Here is a 26,275-nt window from a genome sequence, read left to right on the forward strand (position 1 = left end):
GTCAAATGTTTTGAAGAGCGATACAAATGCTGACTGCTCCTCAGAGCACATTTGAACAAGTTCTTAATTTTTATTAAACTATTTTTTATAATTTTACATTTTTTAACTGTATTTATTTATTTTTTACTTTTTTTAACTGCCTTGTTTGGAGCCTTTGGTGAAATATCAGGGATCGAAACAGACCCTTAATGTCTCATATTTGAGACAGAGAAAGGGACTGAGGACATAGATTCATTAGTCCCTTTCATTGCAGCCTCAGCTGCATGGGACAGTGAATGAATGGGAAGCACTCTGAGACTTTATATTCATTCACAAACTGAAGCATAGTAAACACAGTACTGATCGCTCACTGTATTCATTCAGGAAAAGAAGGGGCTGGTGAATATGACAGATTTACCACCTTTTCTCCATCTCCATCCTAAATCGACTAACCTGTGTGCCCACAACAGGAGGTGGGAGAGAAGAGGAGAGAAGCTGGCACTGCTGCATGCAGGGGGGCACACGGGGGGCATGACAGCAGGCTGAAGGGGGCTCAGAGCCTAGAACCGATCCCCCTGCAGAGCAGCCAGAGGGAGAAAGAGGAGATGAAAGCCAGAAGAAATGCAGGGGGATTCACAAGAGTCACTGGTCTCAGAAATAAGGTAGTACAGCCGACCCTCCTTTGGCAGGTGCCCAGGCCCCCTTTTGAACTGATGGGGACCAGGCCAGGTACAGGAGGGCCGGCTGTACTGCCTTATCAGTGGCCCTGCCTTCCATAGCCAAAAATGCCAGATGATTAAGAACAATAACTGCATTTAGCATAACAATGTAAAGACAGGGGCATTCAGCAGTGATGTCTTATTATAATTATATCTAATCTAATTATATACTGTATTTAGTGATTTTTTATGTATTTTGTGATTGTACATATATTTAAGAACTATCCTTTCAAAAAAATATATATATATATGGCTTGAAACAAATGCTAATTATATTATACCAATTATTGGTATTAGCAGAACTAGTACTCAAATCCTTATACTTGTACTTAACCATTTATTTTAATATTCAAGGGTGACCGAGGTGAGACTGGTCCTGTAGGTTCTCCTGGTGCTCCTGGTTCCCCTGGTGCTCCTGGTTCTGTTGGCCCAACTGGAAAACAAGGAGATAGAGGTGAAGCTGTAAGTATCTTTTTAGATTAAATAATATAAAACACATATTTAAACATATTTAATGTAAATAAATTTAACATGCAATTGTTTGCACCTTTTTTTTTTTTTTTTAGGGTCCACAAGGTCCTTTGGGTCCATCTGGTCCAGCTGGAGCTCGTGGTCTGCCAGTAAGTACTGTTTCTTTTTTTTTTTTTTGTAATTGTCCTTCAGAACCCAATTACTCATGCAGTGCAAGCATATAAAAACAGCACTGCATCTATGACATAACATAAATATGAATACATTTGTTCAATAAATTGTTAAATGTAGTCATGCTTATATTGTATTTATCTAGCTTAGTGTTCTAGTGTTCATAGTGTAACCTTATGTATTTTAGGGTCCTCAAGGCCCACGTGGTGATAAGGGTGAAGCTGGTGAGTCTGGAGAAAGAGGTCAGAAGGGTCACAGAGGTTTCACCGGTCTTCAGGGTCTGCCTGGACCTCCTGTAAGTATATTTGTAAAAGTATTCATTTTACAGAAAAGCATTTAGTACAGGACAAAGAATTCCCAGAGCACTACAGACAGCACAGCAGGTGCTTCTTACCTCCATACTCCCTTTGACTAATTAAAACCTCCTCTTCCAGTAATTTATAAGGGATGAGTTTTAGCTGTAATGGCTCATTGAGTTCTGTAAACAGCCAACTTCATTCAGCTTGTATTACCAAAAGTACAATGGTTATAACATATGCAAAGCAGAGTGTGCCACCCACCAGCCAACTGTAAAGAAGATTTTTTTTTTTAATCTTGAACATGATAAAGAAAGATCATATGTGGAAAACACTGTACATCAACTTTAAAGTAGCTAAACATACTGCTAAGTAGAAAAACACATTTTATGTAGAGACAATGCTTAAAGTAAGCTATAGACACCTTTAAAGTTTTAGCCTTTCCAGTCTTTGTTGTTAACAGTTTTAGTGGCAGGGTTTTATCCCAGTGAGCCCAAAGCAAATTTGCTAAATTTGAAAAAAATTGTCCTGTCAATAAATCCAGATATTTAAATTTTTACGCATAATAATATGCATCTTCCTTTTTCTGCACAAAAATCAACTGAACTGAACTGAACCTAACTTAGGACAGAGTTAAGAAGATAAACAATATTTTTAACCAGAACGTCATATTTACCATACAGTAAAAAAATCTGCCATATGTAAAAATGTACTAAATGTAATATTCAAATGAAAACTTTATTTTTATTTACCACCTAGGGTACTGCTGGTGATCAAGGTGCTACTGGTCCTGCTGGTCCTTCTGGTCCAAGAGTAAGTATGAATTTAACTCAAAATACATTAATATTAGCATTATCCCTGATATTTTTCATGCTGAGCATTATTAATTTGTGTATCTTGATTTGTTTAGGGCCCACCTGGTCCCACTGGTCCTTCTGGCAAAGATGGTTCCAACGGTCTGCCTGGTCCAATTGGTCCACCTGGTCCACGAGGTCGTAGTGGTGAAACTGGTCCTGCTGTAAGTACAAACAAAATGTTTTATGTTCTAGGTATGCAAATATAAATGCATGAGAGTTTTACCTTTCTTGATACTGTTATTTGAAAGGTAATAAAAGTGACTATTAAAGTGATTGTAAAGGTAAAATGATGTTTTTTAAAAAAAAAAAAAACATGGTACACTTACCTGTTCTGTGCAATGTTTTTGTACAGAGCAGCCCCCGGTCCTCCTCTTCTTGGGTCCTCCGCCGGTGCTGCTGGCTACTCCCCCCTGCTGAGTGCCTCATAGCAAGCTGCTTCATATGGGGTCACTAGTGCAGGCTTGCTTCCAAGCCACACTTTGTGTGTCCATTGACACACACAGTGATGCTTGGCCCTGCCCCCCCTCCTGTGATTGACAGCAGCAGGAATAAATTGTTCCCGCTGCTGCCTCTGAGCCAGTGAGGAGAGAGAGAGCAGCGATGCTCTCAGACACAGCACTGGATTGACATTGGACCTAGGTAAGTATAAGGGGGGCTGGAGGGGGAGCTGCACACAGAAGGTTTTTTAGTGGATCTTCGGTAATTTTTTTCAACTTTCCATCTATTAAATCTTCTGCCCTTGTTGTTTTAACTTTGGATAGTAAAACATTTTTTTTCTTCCAAATTTTTTTTTCTGTAAATATCTTATACAGCCCACTTCCTGTTTCTTGTCTGGTAAAAAGCTTAGGCATATGACATCATGCACAGTTCTCTCTCACACTCTCATGAGAGTTTTCCAGGAAAGGAGGGGGGGGATGAGTCATAAGAGGGCCAATGAGATCTGCAGGACTGCAGAGCTGTTGGTGTGCCTATGTGTGTCTGTGTAAACCCAAGACGTGAACAGGCAGCAGCTTCAGCTGCCCGCAGTTAAAATGGTTACAGCCAGACTTATTCGAGGGAGATTTCTGCAGCATATTTGGCAAGTACAGAATCACAGTATTTATAAAATAATATGCAAAGTGGTTGGAGGGAAGCTTCAGAATGGCAAAGATGTTTTTAATACAAATTATGTGAGCAGACTGCAATTCCTCTTTAATGCATAGAATGAATTAAGGTAAAACACCTTCTGCCTTTAGAACCACATTAAGTAATAATAGAATATAATTAATCTCACAATTATTATTTTTTACTTCCATAATTCATTAGGGTCCTCCTGGTACACCTGGGCCTCCCGGTCCTCCCGGTCCTCCTGGCCCTGGTATTGATATGTCTGCATTTGCTGGCCTGTCTCAGCCTGAGAAAGGACCCGATCCCCTCCGTTACATGCGTGCAGACCAAGCCTCCAGCAATCTCCGCCAACATGATGTTGAGGTTGATGCCACTCTGAAATCACTGAACAGCCAAATTGAAAGCATTCGCAGTCCAGATGGAACCAAGAAGAACCCAGTTCGTACCTGCCGTGACCTGAAACTGTGCCATCCTGAGTGGAAGAGCGGTATGTGCAAACCAACTACTAAAGTATATATTTAACACACTAGAGTACATCAGAGACAAGAATATTTATTTCATGTTAACATATTTATAGCTGTATTAGATATCCACCTTTAACTCTCTATAATGCCTACATGACATACTGTGTGGCTAAATCTTGTAAACCTGCATAATCAGCAACTGGGCTGTGAAATTGGATCAAACAGAGCAAAATAAAGCAGTTTTGTGATTTCCACTTTCCCGTTATAATCTGAACAAATTTTATTTAACTACAAGAGTAGATTTCCCCCCATACATTGTATGAATGTCAGGACTTTAGACCTACAGGCTTATTAAATACAACACCAGAGGTTTCAGTTTATCACATTAAAGCTTGGTAAGATTTCTATTTGATTGCTATGGATTCCTCCATTTTGCATATCACCATGGCTCTTTCAATTAAATAATGATGCTGTTATTTTGAAAGCATCATTTGTGTTTTTAATCTGGTTTGTAAAATTCTTCATCAGCCTATTTCATATCCTTTCATGTACTCTGTCTTCCTCAGTTCCTTTTCCTCTTTGCATAGTGTTCTCTGTTTGAAATCACTGTGTGTATGTAGTGCCCAGTGTTTCTAGTATATAGTTTGTGCAATTCCTATACTGAATCCTATAAGTCAGTGATGGCGAACCTTGGCAAACCAGATGTTTTGGAACTACATTTCCCATGATGCTCAACTACACTGCAGAGTGCATGAGCATCATCGGAAATGCAGTTCCAAAGCATCTGGGGTGCCAGGTTTGCGATCGCTGCTATAAGTCAACTAACCACTTAGTTTATTCTACCTTTCATGTGATTTGTAGAGCAGAAAAATATTTTCAGAAAATGATGGTTTCTTCCATTATTATATTTTATTGATTCTTTCCTTTTTATCTAGGTGAGTACTGGATTGATCCCAACCAGGGCTGCACAGTTGATGCTATCAAGGTCTTCTGTAACATGGAAACTGGAGAAACATGTGTAAACCCAACTCCAAGCAAGATCCCAAAGAAGAACTGGTGGACAAGCAAGACCAAGGACAAGAAGCACATCTGGTTCGGAGAAACAATCAATGGTGGCTTCCAAGTAAGTGCAGCTTCTTTTGTTGGTAATTATGATATTCATCTTTAAATCTCACTAAAACTATTGTCTCTTGAGCATTGTTTTGATACATTTCCCATTGACTGACATATGTTTTTTAACTTACCAACCAACTATTTTGTTGCGTTTATTATTACAGTTCAGTTATGGTGATGACAGCGCAGCACCCAACACTGCCAACATCCAGATGACCTTCCTACGCCTTCTGTCCATGGATGCATCACAGAACATCACCTACCACTGCAAGAACAGCATTGCTTTCATGGATGAGGCATCAGGCAACCTGAAAAAGGCTCTTCTCCTCCAGGGCTCTAATGATGTAGAGATCAGAGCTGAAGGCAGCAGCAGATTTACATACAATGCCTTGGAAGATGGTTGCAAGGTAAATGTAGAATAGAACATTTCACAAATCTGCAATAAATGTTGAAGCTGAATTCCTGGTATACATTTAAATACATTGATAAAATACACATATAGATGCTGCTTTACCTGTCATTTACCTGAATTTCTATACATCCAAACCATTTACATAGCTATTTTATACACCATAGCCAGGACACCACTTTTAATTGTACAGTTAAATTAAATTTAAATTTAATTGTACTGTGGTGTCTAGCACCTTGTACAGTCCTTTCCACATTCAGTGTGAATAGGGGATTTTAGGAGGGTAATGCTAAGTCAGATTCAGGTACTATCACCTACCTGGTAGCAGAGCCTGATATGATGAGGAAGGCATCTCTTACACCTCTGACTCGGGGCCTCTAATAGTGTAGACAGGAGGTGCAGAAATACAGAGTGACACAAGTGCCTGTAAGTTTGCTAGCAGCAGGACAGGTGTCCACGCTGGGCAGAAGTCATCAGATGGCTCCAGAAAGCAGGCGGGCAGCTGGTACTGGCAACAGCAAGATGAATCGGGTACAGGGCACAGGCTGGAGTGTGATCCAGAAACAAGCCAGGTCTGGAACTGGCAGGTAAAGCAGGAGCCATTGGAGCAGACAGAAGCAGAGGTCAGGGGACAAGCCGAGGTCAATGCAGGTGGAGTTGATTGGTCAAGACCAGCTAGGTCAGCAACAGGAATCAGGATACAGATTCACAGGATCACAGGTTACACAGGAGGCTGAAGACAAAGCAACACTGATCCAGAGCACTGGTCGAGTTTAAATAGCCCCTTTGGTCCCAGCATCTGTCACAGGTGCATGCAAGCACCAGCTCATGTGCGCTCAAGTGTGCGCAGATACATTAGCCAGTGCTCAATTCTTGCACGCATGAAAGGGAACATGTTTCAGCCTGTGCACAGAAGGCCTTTTCTTACAGGTACTTACACTAGTTGCATCTAAAACCTTCATATAATGATTTAATAATGACTACATAGCTACATTTATATGTTTATTTAATGTCTCCCTGGAGCTGAGCTTCAATGGTGCAGTCCCCATGTATATTAGGATACAGATAATATATGTAGAATACACCTAAAACATCCATATAATGATCTATTAATGAATACATAGAATGTTATAGAATTTATTTAATAAATTATGTATTTAATATCTCCCTGGAGTGCAGCTTTAATGGCACAGCCCCTATGTGCAGTAACATCTATGTAGATAATCTATGTGGAAAACATCTAGAATTTTTACAAAATTGTCTGAGCTGGAACAAGATCCATATATTGCTGCACAGTATTACTTTCTGGGTGACCAGAAATTTTATAGCATGATGGAAGGTCTTCTGTTCATGACACTTTTACAATACAATTATAAGTCAGTCAGAGCTGCAGCTATAATATTGTTAGCCCTTATAAAAATTAAACCATTGCCATTGATTAGACATATGGCTTCTCCATAAACGTTGCATGCTGAGGTTCTCAGAATGTTGCTGCTGTATGCAACTTTAAAGTTTAAAGAACATTTTTGATGCAAACCCTTTAAACTGGAAGGTTAGTGGTGCATCAAGTGGGAAATCAAGAGTGGAATAGTCCCCTGCACATGTTAAAGGTCATGATATGATGTGATATATGATATGATGAATGTCAATTTTGCAATTAATTAGCAATTAATATATTATGAGTATAACTGACCACTGTTTTTATATTTTTTTTTCTAGAAACACACTGGCAAATGGGGCAAGACAGTTATTGAATACAGGACACAGAAAACTTCCCGCCTGCCCATAGTAGACATTGCACCTATGGATATTGGTGGAGCTGATCAGGAATTTGGTGTTGACATTGGCCCAGTTTGCTTCTTGTAAAAACCAAAAAGTAAATAAAATAAATAAAAACCCTAAGGACCTGAGTACTTTCCAATCACTTTTAGGACTTCTGCACTGAATGGCTGAACCGACCCCAAATTTCCATTCATCCACGCGCTTACATTTTGGACACTTTTATTTTGTATTGCAAGGCCAGAACTGGGCAGACTGCGGAATAAAATCACGGTGTTATTTATTTATTGTCTTCTTGTAAGACCTATGGGTCAGGTGAAGGTGTGACACTAACTGGCATGATTGAAGGCTCCCCTAAACTGATGTACGAAGTGCAGTTTAAAGCATCCCTCCCCCCCTCACAGTGTATACCAGCAGAAGTACTGTGTGTCATTGAATGAAATGGTGCTATTGTTGTAAAAAAGTTTGTATTTTGTAACATCAACTGATATAAAAAATAACTTTTTTTGGAAAGTACAAGTTGATCTGAGCTTTGTTCTTTTTTATTTTTATTATACTGTAGATAGCAAAGAAAATTCCAGGATTTTGAGTTTGTCTGCCCTTTGTTTTTTATTTCCAGTACAAGATGAAGGAAGTTTAGGGCAAAATCTACAACTTCCCAGGCTTAAGCTACCTCACACTAAGTAAAAAAAAAACTAGAAAGACACAAGTGTAATTTTGAAGCTGAACTAAACATACAGTAGAAGCTACAGAATCATGGATGGAAAGATCATGAGTCGTTTTGCCAAGATAAGGTGCTTACCTTATGTTTCTGGGTTCTCCATTTAGTCAAAGACTAAAGAGATGGATCAAAGATCGAGGATCATGATGAATCAGTGGAATTGAGAATGGTAACCTTAAGGGTTGCTGTTTTGTGGTGGAACTTGGATAATGCCAAAGTTTAGCAGCTAGAGACAAAAAAAATCAGTATTGTAGTAGGCAAGTGGATGATTTATTTTATTCAGGTTAAAGCCATTCAAAAGTATTCCTTTGTTGTTTTATTCTTCCAAATTGTGTATGTGAATTACTGATCCCTGTATCCTTTCCCTAAAAAAATAAAACTAGTTTCTCTGCAAAAATGACAAGGGACAAACAGGTAGGCATTTTTGGCCCAGAGGGGGTGGGGGAAGCAAAACCAGAACGGATAAAGAAATATGTATTATTTTGTATATGTAAAATAGATTTTTTTTTCTTTTTTTTTTTGCAATACTGATTTTCAGCATGGTAGGCTAGCGAACATGCCCAACACCAACACTAATCTTTCTTGTGAAATAATTGTCTTACTGTATCTTATTTTCTCATTTTCCCACCCCTCCTACTCTTCCGCAATAAAGATAAAAAGCTTTTTCTATTAAAAAAAATAAAACACGTTTTGTTGGATTTTTTTTTTTATTTGTATTAAATTCCGTCCTATGATGTAATCTTTGTTGAATGATGTTAATCTTATCTGGGATATTTCATGACAGAACGAAACAACACAAATAAAAATTTTAATTAAAAAATAATCATCAGGCTTTTTATTTTAATGGAATTATATGTGATGTCTCACCTCTATACTTTAAAGATTTGAAGGATGAGAATCAATAATAACAAAACATTAATCTTAGAACCACAAAGCTAAGCCCCACACAAAGTCAATAATGTCAGTAAAGACCAAACAATTCTGGTCTTAGAGTGCCACCTATTCAGTTAGACTGCTCCAAGTAGTCAACCATTATAAAATGATTTGTTATATAAATAATAAACATTACAATTATTTAAGGAGAAAAAACTGTGTGATTTTGTTGTGTCTGTTACATTGGTACCATTTTGCAGCATATTGAGTATATTTAGATGATTTAAAAAAGGCAACTTAAGAAAGCTGTAATATATTAGAACTGCAATGCTCAATTCATATGGGTCTGATCTGTATGAATGTATAAACTGCCTTTCTGACATACTTTTTTATGTAAAGAAACCAATGCTGTAGGGTGAGGGAGTTATAGTTTTGCTTCAGTCAGGTCTTATAAATATAGGCCTTAAAAAACATGCAGAGCATGTAGCATAGTTTCATTTGATGTCTGTTTTTCCTCCAAGCATATCCGTATTGCCCTAAGGGCACTAACAGGTAATTTGGTGTTCTGGAAAAAGCCACACAGCCATGGGGAAGCAGGATTTTAGACATGTATAAATGTATTATATTGCATTGTACTGTCTTTGAGATGCATTTACCACTTACAATTAGCATTGCATTCCAATAGACTTGAGGAATAAAAGTTCTTGAATGCTGAATGTGAAAAATACTATGATGTATGTACATAACGTTAAGCTTCTTAAAGGTAAAACTGAAAACTAATTCTAAATTCATATACTGCATTCCTAATCTTGAAAAATACTACACAAATACATTTCACCAAATGCCCATGTATGCTACCTATAAGGATATTAGGGGGACATTAAGAACAGAACCCAGGACTGTAAAAGAAGAGTAACCAAAGGGCTAAATAAAAAGGATTGAGCAAGGCATGCAGAGGAGAAATGGTAGTGGACCAAGTCCAGTTGATTTTCATTGAAAGAACATGAACAGAGTAGGCCCTAAGTGTAGAATGAAAAAAATGGATCAGGTAAGACCATGTAGTTGATGAGAACCATACTCTGATGTAGAGCAAAGCTCTCACCAATAGTAATAATGGTAAAGGGAGGCAGTTAAATCTTCCATTTGCATGATCTCGTTGACTTGAGCAAACCATTGGTTCAGGATCTGTCTCCATAAGGTAGGATTAGTGGCCCTGGCAATATTAATCAGATGAATCAGTAGTGAGTTCCTGTATTTTTATTTATTTTTTAAGATAGAGGTGTCAAGTGGTACAGGAATGGGGGGGCGTGCATTTTATTTATTTGGACATCTGTAAGTTTGCAGCACAATGTTTGGACTGAGGACCAAAAGTGGATTAAGATGGGACATTCCCAAAATATATGTGGAAAGTTTGTACTGAGGACAAAAAGCGGATAAATATGTGACATTCCCAAAATATATGTAGAAGTGTACCCAGGCACCTACTCTTGGGAAAGATATAAGGGTAGATTTTGTTCAGTAAGTCTGGTGTCTAATACCATCTCAGAAGTAGTTTGTATCCTGCTTCTTGAGCTTTCTTAGAAATTGAAAATTTATGTGCCAAAAGGAAACAATCTTTGGTTTTGTGTAAATATATAATTGAGGTATTTTTTCCAGGCTTGAATGTAAAGTGGGGGAAAAGCTAGTTTCTACTTCTTGAAATTTAGTATAAGTAAAAGAGAGAATGTGCCTGTGTGGGGATGATCCTAAATCCTAGTTTGTCAAATGATGTGGTGTCATGAAATAGGTGGGAATCTAAAGGTAGAGAGCAGAAAAATGAGAGAGTTGGGGTGTTTGCAAATCTCCCAGGTGAGAATGTAACTGCATCTCAAGCTGATGGTGTGGGTAGAACTTACACTCTGCAGCAAAATGGGAAATGCAAAAGATGCCCAGACATACAAGATTGATGAACTTGATGTTAATGTATCCTGGTAAAAATGCAGAGAAACCCAGGATGGGAGATAGTGGAGTCTGTATTAAAGAAATCATAGTGGACAGATAGAGTTTACAGGGGACCATGCATGTAGGATTGTTTAGAAGGTGGTGATTAAGATCTGGTGTAATTTGAACCGGGATCGATGGAAGGCCATCAAAAGTGAGTAAAGCTTTATTTAATCTGAACCCATGATTTGGAAGAGTAGGAAGTGTTCCAATTTAAAACTTTTGCCAGATGAGAGGCATTGTAATATCGTATGGATTTAGGGAAACAAAATCCTCCACAGTGTTTAGAAGTGCTAAGAACATGGAATTTGATTCTTGTTTTTTGCTTGGCTCATAAAAAAACATATGAAAGTTGAATGCAAATCTTTGAGGAAACATGAGGGGAGAGAGATTGTCTGAAAAAGATATGTTTGTTTAATGTTAGTTGAGTTTATAGAGATGATGTAGATCCAGGGGGTAATGGTGCCTGGGTAATATAGATGTGAGGAAGTCCATTACATAAATTAGTTAGATTTAATCCTGTGGATGGTTTGTTGGGGGAGTAGGATCCCTAGAGCTTCCGATTTGTGGTAGTTTATCTTGTAGATATTTTACTAAAATGTTGTAGTTGTGCTATACGAGCTGATAGTGTGGTTTTGGGTTTAGTTAAGAAAAATAGAAGGTCATCTGCATAAGCAAACACTTTATGCTGACTGGATTGTGTGGAAAAACCCTGAATATCTGATGTGCAGATTGGTTCCATCATGAGGACAAAAAGGGAACATAGGACACCCATGTCATGTGTATGAAGGGAGTCACTTTGGGTGGGGGGCTTGTGGAACCCAGCTTGCCTTAGAGAGCTCTGGAAACTCCTTGTCCAGCTCCCCCGACCGCCCTTTGTGTAAGTGACCCTGTGTCTATTTGGGGAAAAGGGTGACCAAGAACCCCAGTCTGATCTGCACTAATCAGACTCACCGTACAACCACACCAGACTCAGCATTTCCTTTTACCCATTATCAAGGGTCTTATATGGTTTGTGTTGAAGGAATGAAGGGGCTCGTTCACTTGGGACATTAATATTTCTGAACAGTATCCCTCAAGAATATATGATAAAGTCCACCTTTCGTCAGAGACCATTGCTTGATGGTTTGAAGTGGGGTGGCGGTTGCTATGTGTTTGTTAAATGCCTGTATCCCCATTGTTCTAATGTTTGTGTCTGCCTTGGGAGCATCCTATTATGGGATGTATATGTCCATGTGGATTAGCTGTGAGAGGGGAGGGGGGATTCCTCCAGCAGCCCCTCCCAAAGACGGTATACTATTTGAAAGTTAAATACACCTATGTCATGCTACTGAAGGGGGTAAAGTTTACCCCGCCCTGTGTCATTATGCAAAGAAGAGGGATTTCCTCTGAGTGTATATTTCTGTACCTGTGTTCAAATAAAGAGTTATTATTGTGGTTTACTCCAAAACTGGTATTGCCTAGTTCTTGGGGTAACTATAGCAAGACTTGCAGGTCTCGTGTTCCATAATTTGGGAAGCAGCTTCTTGGCGAAGATACCCAACAGAGTGTCCGGAGTCCCTCACATTCGGTTGGCAGCAGTGGGGTGCCTCCTTGTGCCTGGAACATCCAAACCACCTAAGATCGGGATAGCAGACTTCACCCCAGTGGAGATATGGACCTGGCATCAGAGTTCCCGGGGCTGCTGTGGATTGTCCTTTCGGCATACATCAGGACTGTGTCTGCGGATGAATACCTGGAGCTCAGGCAGCAGATTTGGGTAGGGCTCTAGATTGCAGCCCTCCAGGTCACTGTTATACACCAGGACAAGTGCTTTCAATCCCAGAGCAACAGGCCAGTGACCAATGGGAGATGCGGATGGCATTCCTAAGAGAACGGCCCCATGAGCAATGGGTGACTGAGTTGGACAGTCTGGTCCAGCAGGAGATAGAGCTGGATAATCGATATCGGGCTCTGCAATCGCACGCAGAGCAGAAATATTTAGGGGAGACAACAGAATGCTCTCTGGAGGGAAATTAATTTTGGCAGACCTGGATTGCTGTGGGAGAGCCTTACAGATTGTTTTGTGTTTAGCGATGAAGGGTGAACCTACCCTTGAGGACATACGAGAATACAGAAAGGCTATGCTAAGTCTTGCAGGGGTCTCAGAGCTTAAACGTGATCTTGAATACTTGCCAAGGAAAGAACAGCGTCTGGAAAGGGCATACAGGGAACTTCTAGAACACGTTCAGCAGCATGCCCTAGAATTAGCCCAGCACCGATAACATTTTCTGGGTTCCACGGACAGGATATGGTGAACCTCTATCCCCAGACACCAGTTCCAGAGACTGGGGATTTAATAGACGTTTCTGCTGAAAAGGAACAACCTAGTAAGCCTTCAGCAGAAGCTGGCTTCAGAACATGGCGCTGCTGACTTCTGCCCACAAAAATCAACTCCGCAGGAGCTCCAGGAAGAGAATGCAATCAGCACCTCACAACTGCAGCTTGAGCTGATATCGGTGGATTGGACTGAGGTCTCCACTGACAGAAACCCAGCAGAAAAGCTTGCAACAGGGCAGAGTGCTGCTGGCCTTTGCCTTCAACTAACAGAAAATGGAATTTGTGTGGTAGTGGATGGGACTTCAGTCTCCACTGAACCAACCCCAGAAAAAGGTCTGCATTGGGACAGGAGGATGTCAGCCTTGCTCTGCAAACACTGAGGGATTTTCATCTAGTAACAGTGGAGGGGACTTCAGGCTAGGGATGCTGGGCCCAGATCCCTAACAGCATGATGGAGTGGGCCCAGTCACCCTGTCTTCTCTCCAGCGGCTGAAAGGACTCCAGGGGGGTGGACCAGTTTTTACTTTTCCCTAGCAGTGGGTATGTTCTATGAGAGAGGCAGAGGTTGGCTGGATAATGCTCTGTTTAGGACAATGTGTTTGGGGTACTGTATGGGTACGGGCAGTGGTGGGCTGGTATTATGGACTAACTTTGAAGTCAACCTGTTTGGGGTCTCCTTCTGTGTTAGTCTTCTGCTGAAAGGGGAGATGTGTGATGGGAGTCACTTTGGGCGGGAGGCTTGTGGAACCCAGCTTACCCTAGAGAGCTCTGGAAACGCCAGCTCCCGGACCCTCCTATGTATAAGTCAACCTATGTCTATTAGGGGCACAGGGTGACCAAGAACCCCAGTCTGATCTGCACTAATCAGACTCACCGTACAACCACATTGGACTTCCTTTCTTTTTACTTGTTATCCACGGTCTCATATGTGTGGTTTGTGTTGAAGGAATGAAGGGGATCTTTCACTTGGGGCATTAATATTTATGAACAATATCCCTCAAGGATATATGAAGAAAAAGTCCACCTTTAGTCAGAGACCATTGTTAAATGGCTTGAGGTGAGGTGGTATGTGTTTGTTAAGTGCCTGTATCCCATTGTTCTATTGTTTGTGTCTGCCTTGGGAGCAACCTATTATGGGATGTTAATGTCTATGTGGATTAGCTGTAAGAGGGAAGGGAGGATTTCTCCAGCAGCACTCCCCAAAGATGGTCTACTATTGGAAACTTGCTACTGGGGGAGGTAAAGTTTACCCCACCCTGAGTCATTATACAAAGAAGGGGGATTGTCCCCTGAGTGTATATCTCTTTACCTGTGTTCAAATAAAGAGTTATTAGTCTGGTTTACTACAAGACCCAACAGGGTCCCCGGAGTCCAAAGGAGTTAAACAGTACTCTGTTTGACTTGACTGGGGCTGCAGGGGAAGAATAAGTAGCCTCAATCCACTTTCGCATATTGGGACCAATGTAGGAGAGTGTTTCGGTATGCAATTTTTAAAGCTAGTTTGAATTTCCTTTCCTATTCTGACCCACTTCTGTTCATAATCACAGTAAAAAAAGCTTATCTCATAGTTTGTGTCCCAAATGTTAAAAAATACGAAGTGAAACAAAATATAGAATGTGGAAAACTTGCGGGGTAAGGAGGGCAAGTTCTAACCCATCCATCAGCCACTCATGATTGTACTGTATATAAAAGCCCACAAAAACAGGGTAAGAGAGCCTCGCTCAATGCTGCTCTACTGTTCAAAGCACTGTTCAAAACTTTCAACAGAATCGGGGACTTTTGCATATATTTTTGAGACCTGAAACATACCGTATTTATCGGCGTATAACACGCACTTTTTCCCCCTTAAAATTGGGGGAAAGTCGTGGGTGCGTGTTATACGCTGATCCCCACTGTCTGCGAGTCAAAAATACCGGGCGCCGCCGAAAAATACCGAGCCGATTGCTCGGCTCCGCTCGTAGTATGGGCGGGACTGAAAGCCGAGCCGAGCCGAGTACACAGTACAGTCGGCTCGGTCTTTTACGGCAGCGCTCGCTAGAGAAACAGCAGGGAGGCGGGACTACGAGCGGAGCCGAGCAAGTCGGCTCGGTCTTTTTCGGCGGCGCTCGCTCAGTCTGTCTCGGCGGCGGGAAATTTAAACATGGCCAAGCTGCAAATGACACTGCAAAGCTGCAAACAGCGTGGGGCAAGCTGCAAATGACACTGATCATTCTGCAATGATGGACAAGGCTGCAGATGCACACTGATAAGGCTGCATTGACTGGCATTTAAATGTAAGTTTTTTTTTCCTTAAACTTCCCTCCTAAAACTTTTTTCCTTAAAATGCCCTCCTAAACTTGGGGTGCGTGTTATACGCCGGTGCGTGTTATACCCCGATAAAACCCCGATAAATACGGTATATCTGATGACTTTTGGATGCCATTAATCCTACATTGCTTGCGGGGCATTCCACACATATGTGTTTTGAGGACCTCCTTTGTTTTCCCCTGTCTCCATGCTATTGGTGCTGCCAGATTAGAAAATTTTACAATACTTGTACGGTAAATCCATAAAGTTCATGCATCATGGTCCAAACTATTTTTCTGTATGTGAAAGCTGAAAAATATGAATTTGAAAAAGAGTCAATTAAATTCTTAGGACTTAAAGTGATACTAAACAGAGAAGTTATTTGCCGTGATTCATTCACATAAATCATATACTGTATATCATGCCACTGTATTTTTTTTTCCTTATTCCTGCAGTGCTAATGTGTGGTCACATGATCCTTCATTGTTCTTTGGCATCTGCAGTAAAGGGGCTTCTATTACTCTGCTGATGTATGCTCTCTACAGTATGACTCTGTCTGGCCAGGCCTGACCACTTTCAGAAGAGCAATTTAAATGAAATTAAAAATATCAAAAAACTGTTTTATATCTCCCTATAAAGTTTTATTGAACATGAGATGTGTATTTTTGTGTATTAACCACTTCAGCCCCAGACCATTTTGCTGGTCAAAGACCAGACCACTTTTTGCGATTCGGCACTGCGTCGCTTTAACTGACAATTGCACGGTCGTGCGACGTGGCTCCCAAACAAAATTGGCGTCCTTTTTTTCCCACAAATAGAGCTTTCTTTTGGTGGTATTTGATCACCCCTGCTGTTTTTATTTTTTGCGCTATAATCAAAAATAGAGCGACGATTTTGAAAAAAACCACATTATTTTTTACTTTTTGTTATAATAAATATCCCCCAAAAATATATAAAAAGACTTTTTTTCCCTCAGTTTAGGCCGATACGTATTCTTCTACATATTTTTGGTAAAAAACATCGCAATAAGCGATTATTAATTGGTTTGCGCAAAAGTTATAGTGTTTACAAAATAGGGGATAGTTTTATGGCATTTTTATTAATATTTTATTTTTCACTAGTAATGGCGGCGATCAGCGATTTTTATTGTGACTGTGACATTATGGTGGACACATCGGACGTTTGACACATTTTTGGCACCATTGTCATTTATACAGCAATCACTGCTATACAAATGCAGTGATTTCTGTGTAAATGACACTGGCAGTGAAGGGGTTAACCAGTGAGTGGCAGTGTAGGGGTAAGTGTTCCTAGGGGTGTGTTACTAACTGTGGGGGGCTGGGCTTTCATTTAGTGAACACTGATCTCTGCTCCAATCACATGGAGCAGAGATCAGGGTCACTAGTTGCTAGGCAGAATGGGGAAATGCTGTTTACAACACATGAGGCGATCGCGGGTATGCCCGCAGCGATCGAGTCCACGGGACCCGTGACCGGACTCACGGGTTTCCCGACCGGCACGTGAGCGCGCTGTCGGCGGTGCGCTCACGATTGCAGGGAGGCAATAAAGATTGGATGTACCTGTACGCCAATATGCCTGCCCATGCCATTCTGCCGACGCACATCGGCGTGCGCCGGTCGGGAACCGGTTAATATGGTGTCAGAGATAATTGACATTAACCACTTGAAGACCAGGCTTTTCTGGCACATTTAGTTTACATGCAACAAAGGGTATATTTTGCTAGAAAATTTCTTAGAACCCCCAAACATTATATATTTTTTTGAAGCAGTTTGCCTGTGTGCGGGACCGACACATGCATTCACTTTTGCACACAAGCACAGGGGGACAGGGGCACTTGAAATTTTTTTCTTTTTTACACTATTGCTTTACATTTTTTTTATCATTTTTATTGCTGTCACAAGGAACCTAAAGTGAGATGCAGCAGCAGTAGCATTGTGTCAACCACAACCAGGGAGGCGGGAGCAGGGGGCAGGGCTGAGCCCCGCGCTCTGTGTCTTATGGACACAGAGAGGCAGCTCAAGAGTGTGCATTGTCAACGTGATTAATTCCCCTCTCATTAACAATCAATGTTTGCCACTCTTCAGTCTTCACCAAATAACATGTGTACAAAACTACATGTCATCCAAATCATAAATGAGGAGTATATTATTCTCTTCTTCAGGGGAGCAGCATTAGAATAATTTTTAGGTTTTTAGATTTTATTTTATTTATTAGTGCAGAGTTTATTGCAATTTTTTACATCAAGAGTGAGCATGCCCGATTGCCCACATAGCACTCGTGCATAGCAAGCGGGTAGGGGCCCAGAGAGATACATTTCATAGTTTTTCATGCATTTCTGTTAAAGCCTGCTGATTCTGAACCATTTCCTGGGCACAATACTCTGGCACCTACAGTGATTGAAAACAATGAAGAATATGAAATTTAGACTATTTTGGACTGCAGAAAAGGAAGAGGCCACATTCCATATCTATCTAAATGGGAGGGCTATGGTCCAAAAGAAAACCCAAAATGAATGTTCAGGCGCAGAAACTGGTAAGAGCATTTTTTTATGCATCTGAAGGCAGCCCATTTGTGAATGGCAGGCTCAGGAAAGTCAGGTTCACGCCAGAATAAGGAAACCAGTGCAGCCTAATTTCTGTGTGCATGCTTCTGCGCAAGGCTTGGTACATAGGGTAACTGCTGGATGTGTATAAGCGAGTATGCATGGACGTTGGTGTGTTCAGCCATTAGAATGCATGCTGAGCACTGGTACTGCCACCTAACATCCTAAATAAACTGGAACATTGTAGATCCTCTTTATGACCAAATTGGAGAGCAATCAGTATAATTAAAAATTTACCATGACATATAATCAAAAGGCGATCAATTTTATTGATATTCAAAAATGCTGATGGTACAATAGGATCTTCTCTATTCAGAAAACCATCTGCTGGCAATACAATATTGCATGCAGCAAGTTCCCATCCTAGACCCCTAGTTCAAAGTATCCCGTACAGTCAATATCTTAGACTACAAAGTAATTGTAGTCGTGAGGAGGACTTTGAATTTGAGGCTGGGGCTCTACGGTCCTTCCTACTTGATAGGGGCTACAGCTGCTCTTGCTTTAAAAAGGCCTATCACAGAGCCAGATTAAGGAACAGGCTGGAACTGATACATGCCCAAAAAATCCCCAAAGAGGAACAAAGGGTACAATTAATCAAAAGATTTGCTGGTGAACACAAGAAGATTCGTCATATAATTCAAAAGTATTGGCATCTCTTGACCACTGATGATGTGATTGCAAAGCATGTCAATCCATATCCTCAGATTACATATAGGAAGTCAAGATCCTTAAAGGATCATTTGGTACATAGTCACTTGATGCCTAAACAGGGAGGATCTAGTTGGAGGGGAACTGCTTCATGTGACAGATGTGAATTCTGCCTATTTCTAATGAATTCACCCAAGTTGGCTCTGCCAAATGGAAGGATGTATAAACCCAATTTTTTTGCGAATTGTCAATTGATTGGTGTGGTTTACTACATGGTATGCGACTGTCAAGCATTCTATGTAGGAAAAACCAAAAGACCATTTTTCCAGAGAATCAGAGATCATGTTTCTCTTGTTCAAAAAAAAAGAGAATGGAGACTCCCATTAGCCGCCATATGGGACTCTATCATTCCTTTCAGGTCTCTAAAATCAATTTTTGCGCTTGAACATCTAATGACTTATGACAGAGGTGGTGACCTGGACAGGACTCTCCTTCAGTGTGAAACAAGATGGATTCAGACTTATGTGGTAGAACCTGTGGTAATTTCCTTCCTTGATCTATCCATTAGAATTGAAGAAGGTAAATTGGTAACTCAAACTTTCCGCAAACAGACTGCGGCCAATACTATGCTCCTGGCCAATAGCCACCACCCGCGTTCCTTGATTAAAGGGATTCCAATAGGCCAGTTCCTCCGAATTCTAAGGAACTGCTCTTCCCAGGAAGACTATCGTCATGAATCTGAATCGCTATACCAGCGATTCCGTGAACAGGGATACTCCCATTGCACTTTAAAATGAGCTAAAATGATCGCCAGTAAGAGACCTAGAGCTGACCTCTTGGGGACTACTAAGATTAGGAAAAGTAAGACCAATGAACCAGTACGATTCATTACCCCCTTTGGGATCCAATGGCCTAAGGTACGTGTCATTTTGACCAATCATTGGCACATCCTTACTAGATCCGACACCCTGAAAACTATAGTGGGAGAGAGACCTTATTTGACAGCCAAACGAGCTAGAAACCTTAAAGATGATCTAGTTGAGTCCGAGTATAAACATCCCATCAGTAGAAACTGGTCACGGAAATGCCGAGGATAAAAGGGCATGTTCCCCTGTGGACATTGCAGTACATGTAAATTTGTCGGCAAAACTGCTACTTTCTGTGATTCAGGATCTACTAATGAATATGAAATAAAAACTTTCATTAATTGTAGCACTACAAGGGTGCTCTACATTTTGGAGTGCCCCTGTCGTAAACTTTATGTTGGAAAAACTAAACGCCAACTGAGGATACGATTTGCGGAGCACTTAAAAATTATCCGTCTGGAAGAGGAAACTCCTATAGCACAACACTGCATCGATGTTCATCATGGTAACTCCCAGGGATTAACTGTAAAGGGCTTTTTTGCTCTTAACATATTCCAAAGTAGGGGGGATGTCAATACCATTTTATTGAGACATGAAAAGAGATGGATCTTCAGGCTCCAAACCCTGCAGCCACTAGGCCTTAATGCAGAGCTGAGCCTGAAGATCTTTCTGGAAGCATAAGTATGATAATCTGTACTCTTTGCATTCTTTATAGTCCCACAGTTATGAACACCTGTGTTGGTATGACATAAGATTTATAATATCTGGCAATATACTCTATTTCCTGTAGATCCTAATCCAGATACTTTCAGTGTAAATATTTGTCTATTTTGATCTTCTATTTTTTACCTCTGGTGGCCTAATATATAATGTATAAATATATATGAGCATAGATTTATCAGTTTGCATCCACTATTAGCTTAATTCCATATTTTGGCTGCAGTACTTTTATCCATCCACAAGATGGCGAAGAATCAGTTATTTGACCCTACAGTGCCTTGCGAAAGTATTCGGCCCCCTTGAACTTTTCAACCTTTTGCCACATTTCAGGCTTCAAACATAAAGATATAACATTTTTATTTTTTGTGAAGAATCACCAACAAGTGGGACACAATTGTGAAGTGGAACGAAATCTATTGGATTTTTGAAACTTTTTTAACTAATAAAAAAATGAAAAGTGGAGCGTGTAAAATTATTCGGCCCCCTTGCGTTAATACTTTGTAGAGCCACCTTTTGCTGCGATTACAGCTGCAAGTCGCTTGGGGTATGTCTCTATCAGTTTTGCACATCGAGAGACTGAAATTCTTGCCCATTCTTCCTTGCAAAACAGCTCGAGCTCAGTGAGGTTGGATGGAGAGCGTTTGTGAACAGCAGTTTTCAGCTCTTTCCACAGATTCTCGATTGGATTCAGGTCTGGACTTTGACTTGGCCATTCTAACACCTGGATACGTTTATTTGTGAACCATTCCTTTGTAGATTTTGCTGTATGTTTGCGATCATTGGCTTGTTGGAAGATAAATCTCCGTCCCAGTTTCAGGTCTTTTGCAGACTCCAACAGGTTTTCATCCAGAATGGTCCTGTATTTGGCTTCATCCATCTTCCCCTCAATTTTAACCATCTTCCCTATCCCTGCTGAAGAAAAGCAGGCCCAAACCATGATGCTGCCACCACCATGTTTGGCAGTGGGGATGGTGTGTTGTGGGTTATGAGCTGTGTTGCTTTTACGCCAAACATATCATTTGCATTGTGGGCAAAAAGTTGGATTTTGGTTTCATCTGACCAGGGCACCTTCTTCCACATGTTTGGTGTGTCTCCCAGGTGGCTTGTGGCAAACTTTAGACGAGACTTTTTATGGATATCTTTGAGAAATGGCTTTCTTCTTGCCACTCTTCCATAAAAGCCAGATTTGTGTAGTGTACGACTGATTGTTGTCCTATGGCTGCATCTCTGATCAGTCTTCTCCTTGTCTGAGCTGAAAGTTTAGAGGGACGGCCAGGTCTTGGTAGATTTGCAGTGGTCTGATACTCCTTCCATTTCAAAATGATCGCTTGCACAGTGCTCCTTGGGATGTTTATAGCTTGGGAAATCTTTTTTTATCCAAATCCGGATTTAAACTTCTCCACAACAGTTTTATGGACCTGCCTGGTGTGTTCCTTGGTCTTCATGATGCTCTCTGCGCTTTTAACAGAACCCTGAGACTATCACAGAGCAGGTGCATTTATACAGAGACTTGATTACACACAGGTGGATTCTATTTATCACCATCAGTCATTTAGGACAACATTGGATCATTCAGAGATCCTCGCTGAACTTTTGGAGTGAGTTTGCTGCACTGAAAGTAAAGGGGCCGAATAGTTTTGCACGCACCACTTTTCAGTTTTTTATTTGCTAAAAAAGTTTAAAATATCCAATAGATTTCGTTCCACTTCACAATTGTGTCACACTTGTTGGTGATTCTTCACAAAAAATAAAAATGTTATATCTTTATGTTTGAAGCCTGAAATGTGGCAAAAGGTTGAAAAGTTCAAGGGGGCCGAATACTTTCGCAAGGCACTGTATATTAAGTGAAGATTGCCCCTCTGTACCTTGTCCAGTTGAAGTGCCATTTTAGGACACGAAACTCATTGACCTAGTGTGGTCTAACGCTGCTGTCATCCCCTCCTGTGCTCCCCGCATGATCCCCCATCTTTACGGCTGTTTTGGGCATTTGCATAGAGACTTTCAGTCCTTACTAGACTGGTGCATTTTCTACTCAGAGCTCCCTCTGTTGGATACTAACGTAAACTCGCTCCTTCTGAGTTCACCTATGACCTGGATAGACTCAGGATGTGTGATCCATGAGACCCATGCTGCATAACGTTTGTGTGACCGGCAACTGCTCCGCCCCACTCGGAATCCGCTTGTTTGTCTCTGGATGGTGTCTGAGCTGATAGCGGTATCGTTCCGCCAGGACCTCCATTGAAGTCATACCAGTGAGCGTTGTATATTCGACCAAGAAGAGTATGACAATAGCGGCACACACTGGGTCTCTGTTATCCTATATGACTGCACCACCAGATGATGGTTGATACTTGCACTTTCAGGTAAATTTGTTACAGCTACGGACATATACCTGATCATTTGGATCCCTGACTTTATACATTATATGCTACAATCTGTGGAATTTATTCCTGATTGCATGTCCATTGAGCCTGATACGGCTTACATAAAGGACATTTTTGGATACCAGTGAGCGCTGTATATTCGACCAAGAAGAGCATGACACTAGTGGCACACACTGGGTCTCTGTTATCCTATATGATTGCACCACCAGATGACGGATGATACATGCACTTTCAGGTAAATTTGTTAAAGCTATGGACATATATCTGATCATTTGGATCCCTGACTTTATATATTATATGCCATAATCTGTGGAACTTATTCCTGACTGCACGTTCATTGAGCCTAATTTGGCTTACAAAAAGGACATTTTGGGATTGAACTCTGTGCATTTTTTGCCTGGCCCACATTCATCTATCAGCTTCAGCTGGGTACATAGGGAAGACAGGAGGAAACATAGGAGGGGATGACCCTACATCTGTAATAGCAGTGTTTAGCATTGTTTTTATACCAAATGTCTTGTTTTTTTGTTTTTGATCCTTTTTTACACATTTTTCTACAGCCATTTACTTCACCTGAGTATATTTGATATTGTCATAGAAAGGATCCCACAGGTTTTGATGGGCAATTCACCTGTGGAGTCTCTTGTTACTGTTTAACCACTTCCCGACCAGCGCACGGCGATGTACGTCGACAGAATGGCACGGGCAGGCATATTGGCGTACAGGTACGTCCAATATTCAATGCCGCCCTGCCACCGGTAGCGCGCCATCGGCGGCGCGCTCCCGTGCTGGTCGGGACCCCCGTGAGTCCAGTCGTGGGACCCCGTGAGTCCGGTCGCGGGACCCGCGGACTCGATCGCCGCGGGCATCCCCGCGATTGTCTCACGGAGCGGCCGAATGGAGGAAATGCCGTGTAAACAGCATTTCTCCATTCTGCCTAGCAACTAGTGACGCTGATCTCTGCTCCATGTGATTGGAGCAGAGATCAGTGTTCAATAAATGAAAGCCCAACCCCCCCACAGTTAGTAACACACCCCTAGGAACACTTAACCCCTACACTGCCACCCCCTGGTTAACCCCTTCACTGCCAGTGTCATTTACACAGGAATCACTGCATTTATATAGCAGTGATTACTGTATAAATGACAATGGTCCCAAAAATGTGTCAAAAATGTCTGATGGGTCCCCCACAATGTCGCAGTCACAATAAAAATCGCTGATCGCCGCCATTACTAGTAAAAAAATAAATAATAAAAAATTATTAATAAAAATTCTATAAAACTATCCCTATTTTGTAAACGCTATAACTTTTGCGCAAACCAATCAATCGCTTATTGCGATTTTTTTTACCAAAAATATGTAGAAGAATACGTATCGGCCTAAACTGATGGAAAAAAATGTTTTTTTATATATTTTTGGGGGATATTTATTATAACAAAAAGTAAAAAATAATGCGTTTTTTTCAAAATTGTCGCTCTATGTTTGTTTATAGCGCAAAAAATAAAAACCGCAGGGGTGATCAAATACCACCAAAAGAAAGCTCTATTTGTGGGAAAAAAAGGACGTCAATTTTGTTTGGGAGCCACGTCGCATGACCGCGCAATTGTCAGTTAAAGCGACGCAGTGCCGAATCGCAAAAAGTGGTCTGGTCTTTGACCAGCAAAATGGTCCGGTCTGCAAGTGGTTAAGATGTTTGCGCGACATCCCCTCCCGCTGCTTGTAATAACTTGTATATAACAACCGAGTGGCTGCTTAGCCGCATCGGTTGTTATTACAAGAAATCTGACCGTCCGCTCTAAAGAATGGTACTGGGGTGATGGCTGCAGCTGCATGTAAAACCCCGGTACAACCCCGTTGAAGCAATATCGATACGTTTCTGACCGATACTTGAATATTATATATGAATATTGGCCGCACCGATAATCAGTCTACCCCTAATCCTTACTAATGGCATACCCATCACACTCCTCCTGCAGAAACTTCCCATTCTACAGTCTTATCACTTCTCTCCTGTACATATTAAACTTTAATTTCTTCTCTAAAGGTTAAGTATTTTAAGGTTTAACGTGGTGCAAATAACCCGCCCCCCCCAACCTTGCGATGGCAGATGGGGATCTTCCTCTAGCTCTCTAACTGACACAAAATATATGCAGTGCCTACCAAATAAATGAATTTATTTAATACATCAATTTAATATAAAAGTAGTTAATAGAAATTTTTAAAAATCACGTCATAAATAAATATAGAAAAGTCTATAAATCAGTTCAATAAGGTGCAACAATATAGTAAGCCTGAAAAACAATGTGATATTCAAATCCTGGATCCGCAAAAGAGTGGAAATGGGGCATCACCCAGAAGTAAGTATTGCTTACCAGCGTATCAACCTCTCAAATAGAGGCGGACAACACAAGTGGGAGTAAATTCCCATCTCTGACTTTTATCTATAGGTAAGCCTAAAATAAGGCTTACCTATAGGTACTGTAAATATCTCCAAAACGTGCATCGTTTAGGAGATATTTACTGTACATGCAGCCAATGCCAGCACTGGCAGAGTCCTGTGCCATAAACGTCATGTCATCACGGCTCTGACTAGTCACACAGCCGGAGTCTGCAGACCTGGAAGGAAGACCAGTTGAACATGGGAGCACCTGCAGTGGTGACAGCTCGGCGCTGGAAGGCTTTGTTTTCAGGTAAGTTTAACATAATGTGCTATTATGCAATGCATAGCATATTATGTCATTACTTTTCAGGTTACAAAAAAAACAAAAACACCCAGTGGTTTACTACCGCTTTAAGTACACTGCAAAAATAGGATTTTTAAAACAGCTTACCTGTAAAATCCTTTTCTTTGATGTACATCAGAGGACACAGAGGTCCCTCCTTTCTTCTTATACACTTATATTGCTTTGCTACAAAACTGAGGACTCCCAGTAGTGGGAGGGGTTATATGGGGGAAGTTTACGCCTTAAGGGGCGTGCCAGTGTCCAGCACCCGATACGCTGATATAACCCATGCAGTATCGGGTGAACTTCCCCCATATAACCCCTCCCACTACTGGGAGTCCTCAGTTTTGTAGCCAAGCAATATAAGTGTATAAGAAGAAAGGAGGCACCTCTGTGTCCCCTGATGTACATCAAAGAAAAGGATTTTACAGGTAAGCCGTTTTAAAAATCCTATTTTCCTTTCTTACATCAGGGGACACAGAGCCGTAGTAATTACTACATGGGATGTCCCATAGCAATGGCAATTGAAGGGGGGAGATACAACAAAAAAGAAAAGAAAGCAAGTCAGAGGACTCATACTGCAGCCTGCAGTACACTGCGCCCGAAGGTAGTATCCTCATGACCCTTAACATCGATTTGATAAAATCTGGTAAACGTATGAACTGAAGACCATGTCGCAGCCTTACAGATCTGAGCCACAGAGGCCTGATGATGCACCGCCCAAGAGGTACTAATCTCCCTGGTTGAGTGTGCCTTAACATGAAAAG

The 26,275-nt window shown here is 41.1% G+C and overlaps 1 protein-coding gene across 2 annotated transcripts in view; it reads left to right on the top strand.

The window, feature by feature from the left end:
* COL2A1 (collagen type II alpha 1 chain) overlaps positions 1-8,774 on the top strand; it is a 61,385-nt gene extending 52,611 nt beyond the window's left edge. For both annotated transcript variants that reach the window (XM_077483746.1, XM_077483747.1), the window contains 9 exons: positions 1,053-1,160; positions 1,265-1,318; positions 1,528-1,635; positions 2,396-2,449; positions 2,547-2,654; positions 3,799-4,087; positions 5,000-5,187; positions 5,342-5,584; positions 7,306-8,774. In XM_077483746.1, the coding sequence (XP_077339872.1) occupies positions 1,053-1,160; positions 1,265-1,318; positions 1,528-1,635; positions 2,396-2,449; positions 2,547-2,654; positions 3,799-4,087; positions 5,000-5,187; positions 5,342-5,584; positions 7,306-7,452 (1,299 nt within the window). In that variant the 3' untranslated portion in view covers positions 7,453-8,774. The remainder of the gene's footprint in view (positions 1-1,052; positions 1,161-1,264; positions 1,319-1,527; positions 1,636-2,395; positions 2,450-2,546; positions 2,655-3,798; positions 4,088-4,999; positions 5,188-5,341; positions 5,585-7,305) is intronic.
* The last annotated feature ends 17,501 nt before the right edge of the window (positions 8,775-26,275 follow it).

Source organism: Lithobates pipiens, unplaced genomic scaffold (genome assembly GCF_037356315.1).
Source record: "Lithobates pipiens isolate NorthernLeopardFrog02 unplaced genomic scaffold, aLitPip1_a1.2 Scaffold_16, whole genome shotgun sequence".
NCBI lineage: Eukaryota > Metazoa > Chordata > Amphibia > Anura > Ranidae > Lithobates > Lithobates pipiens.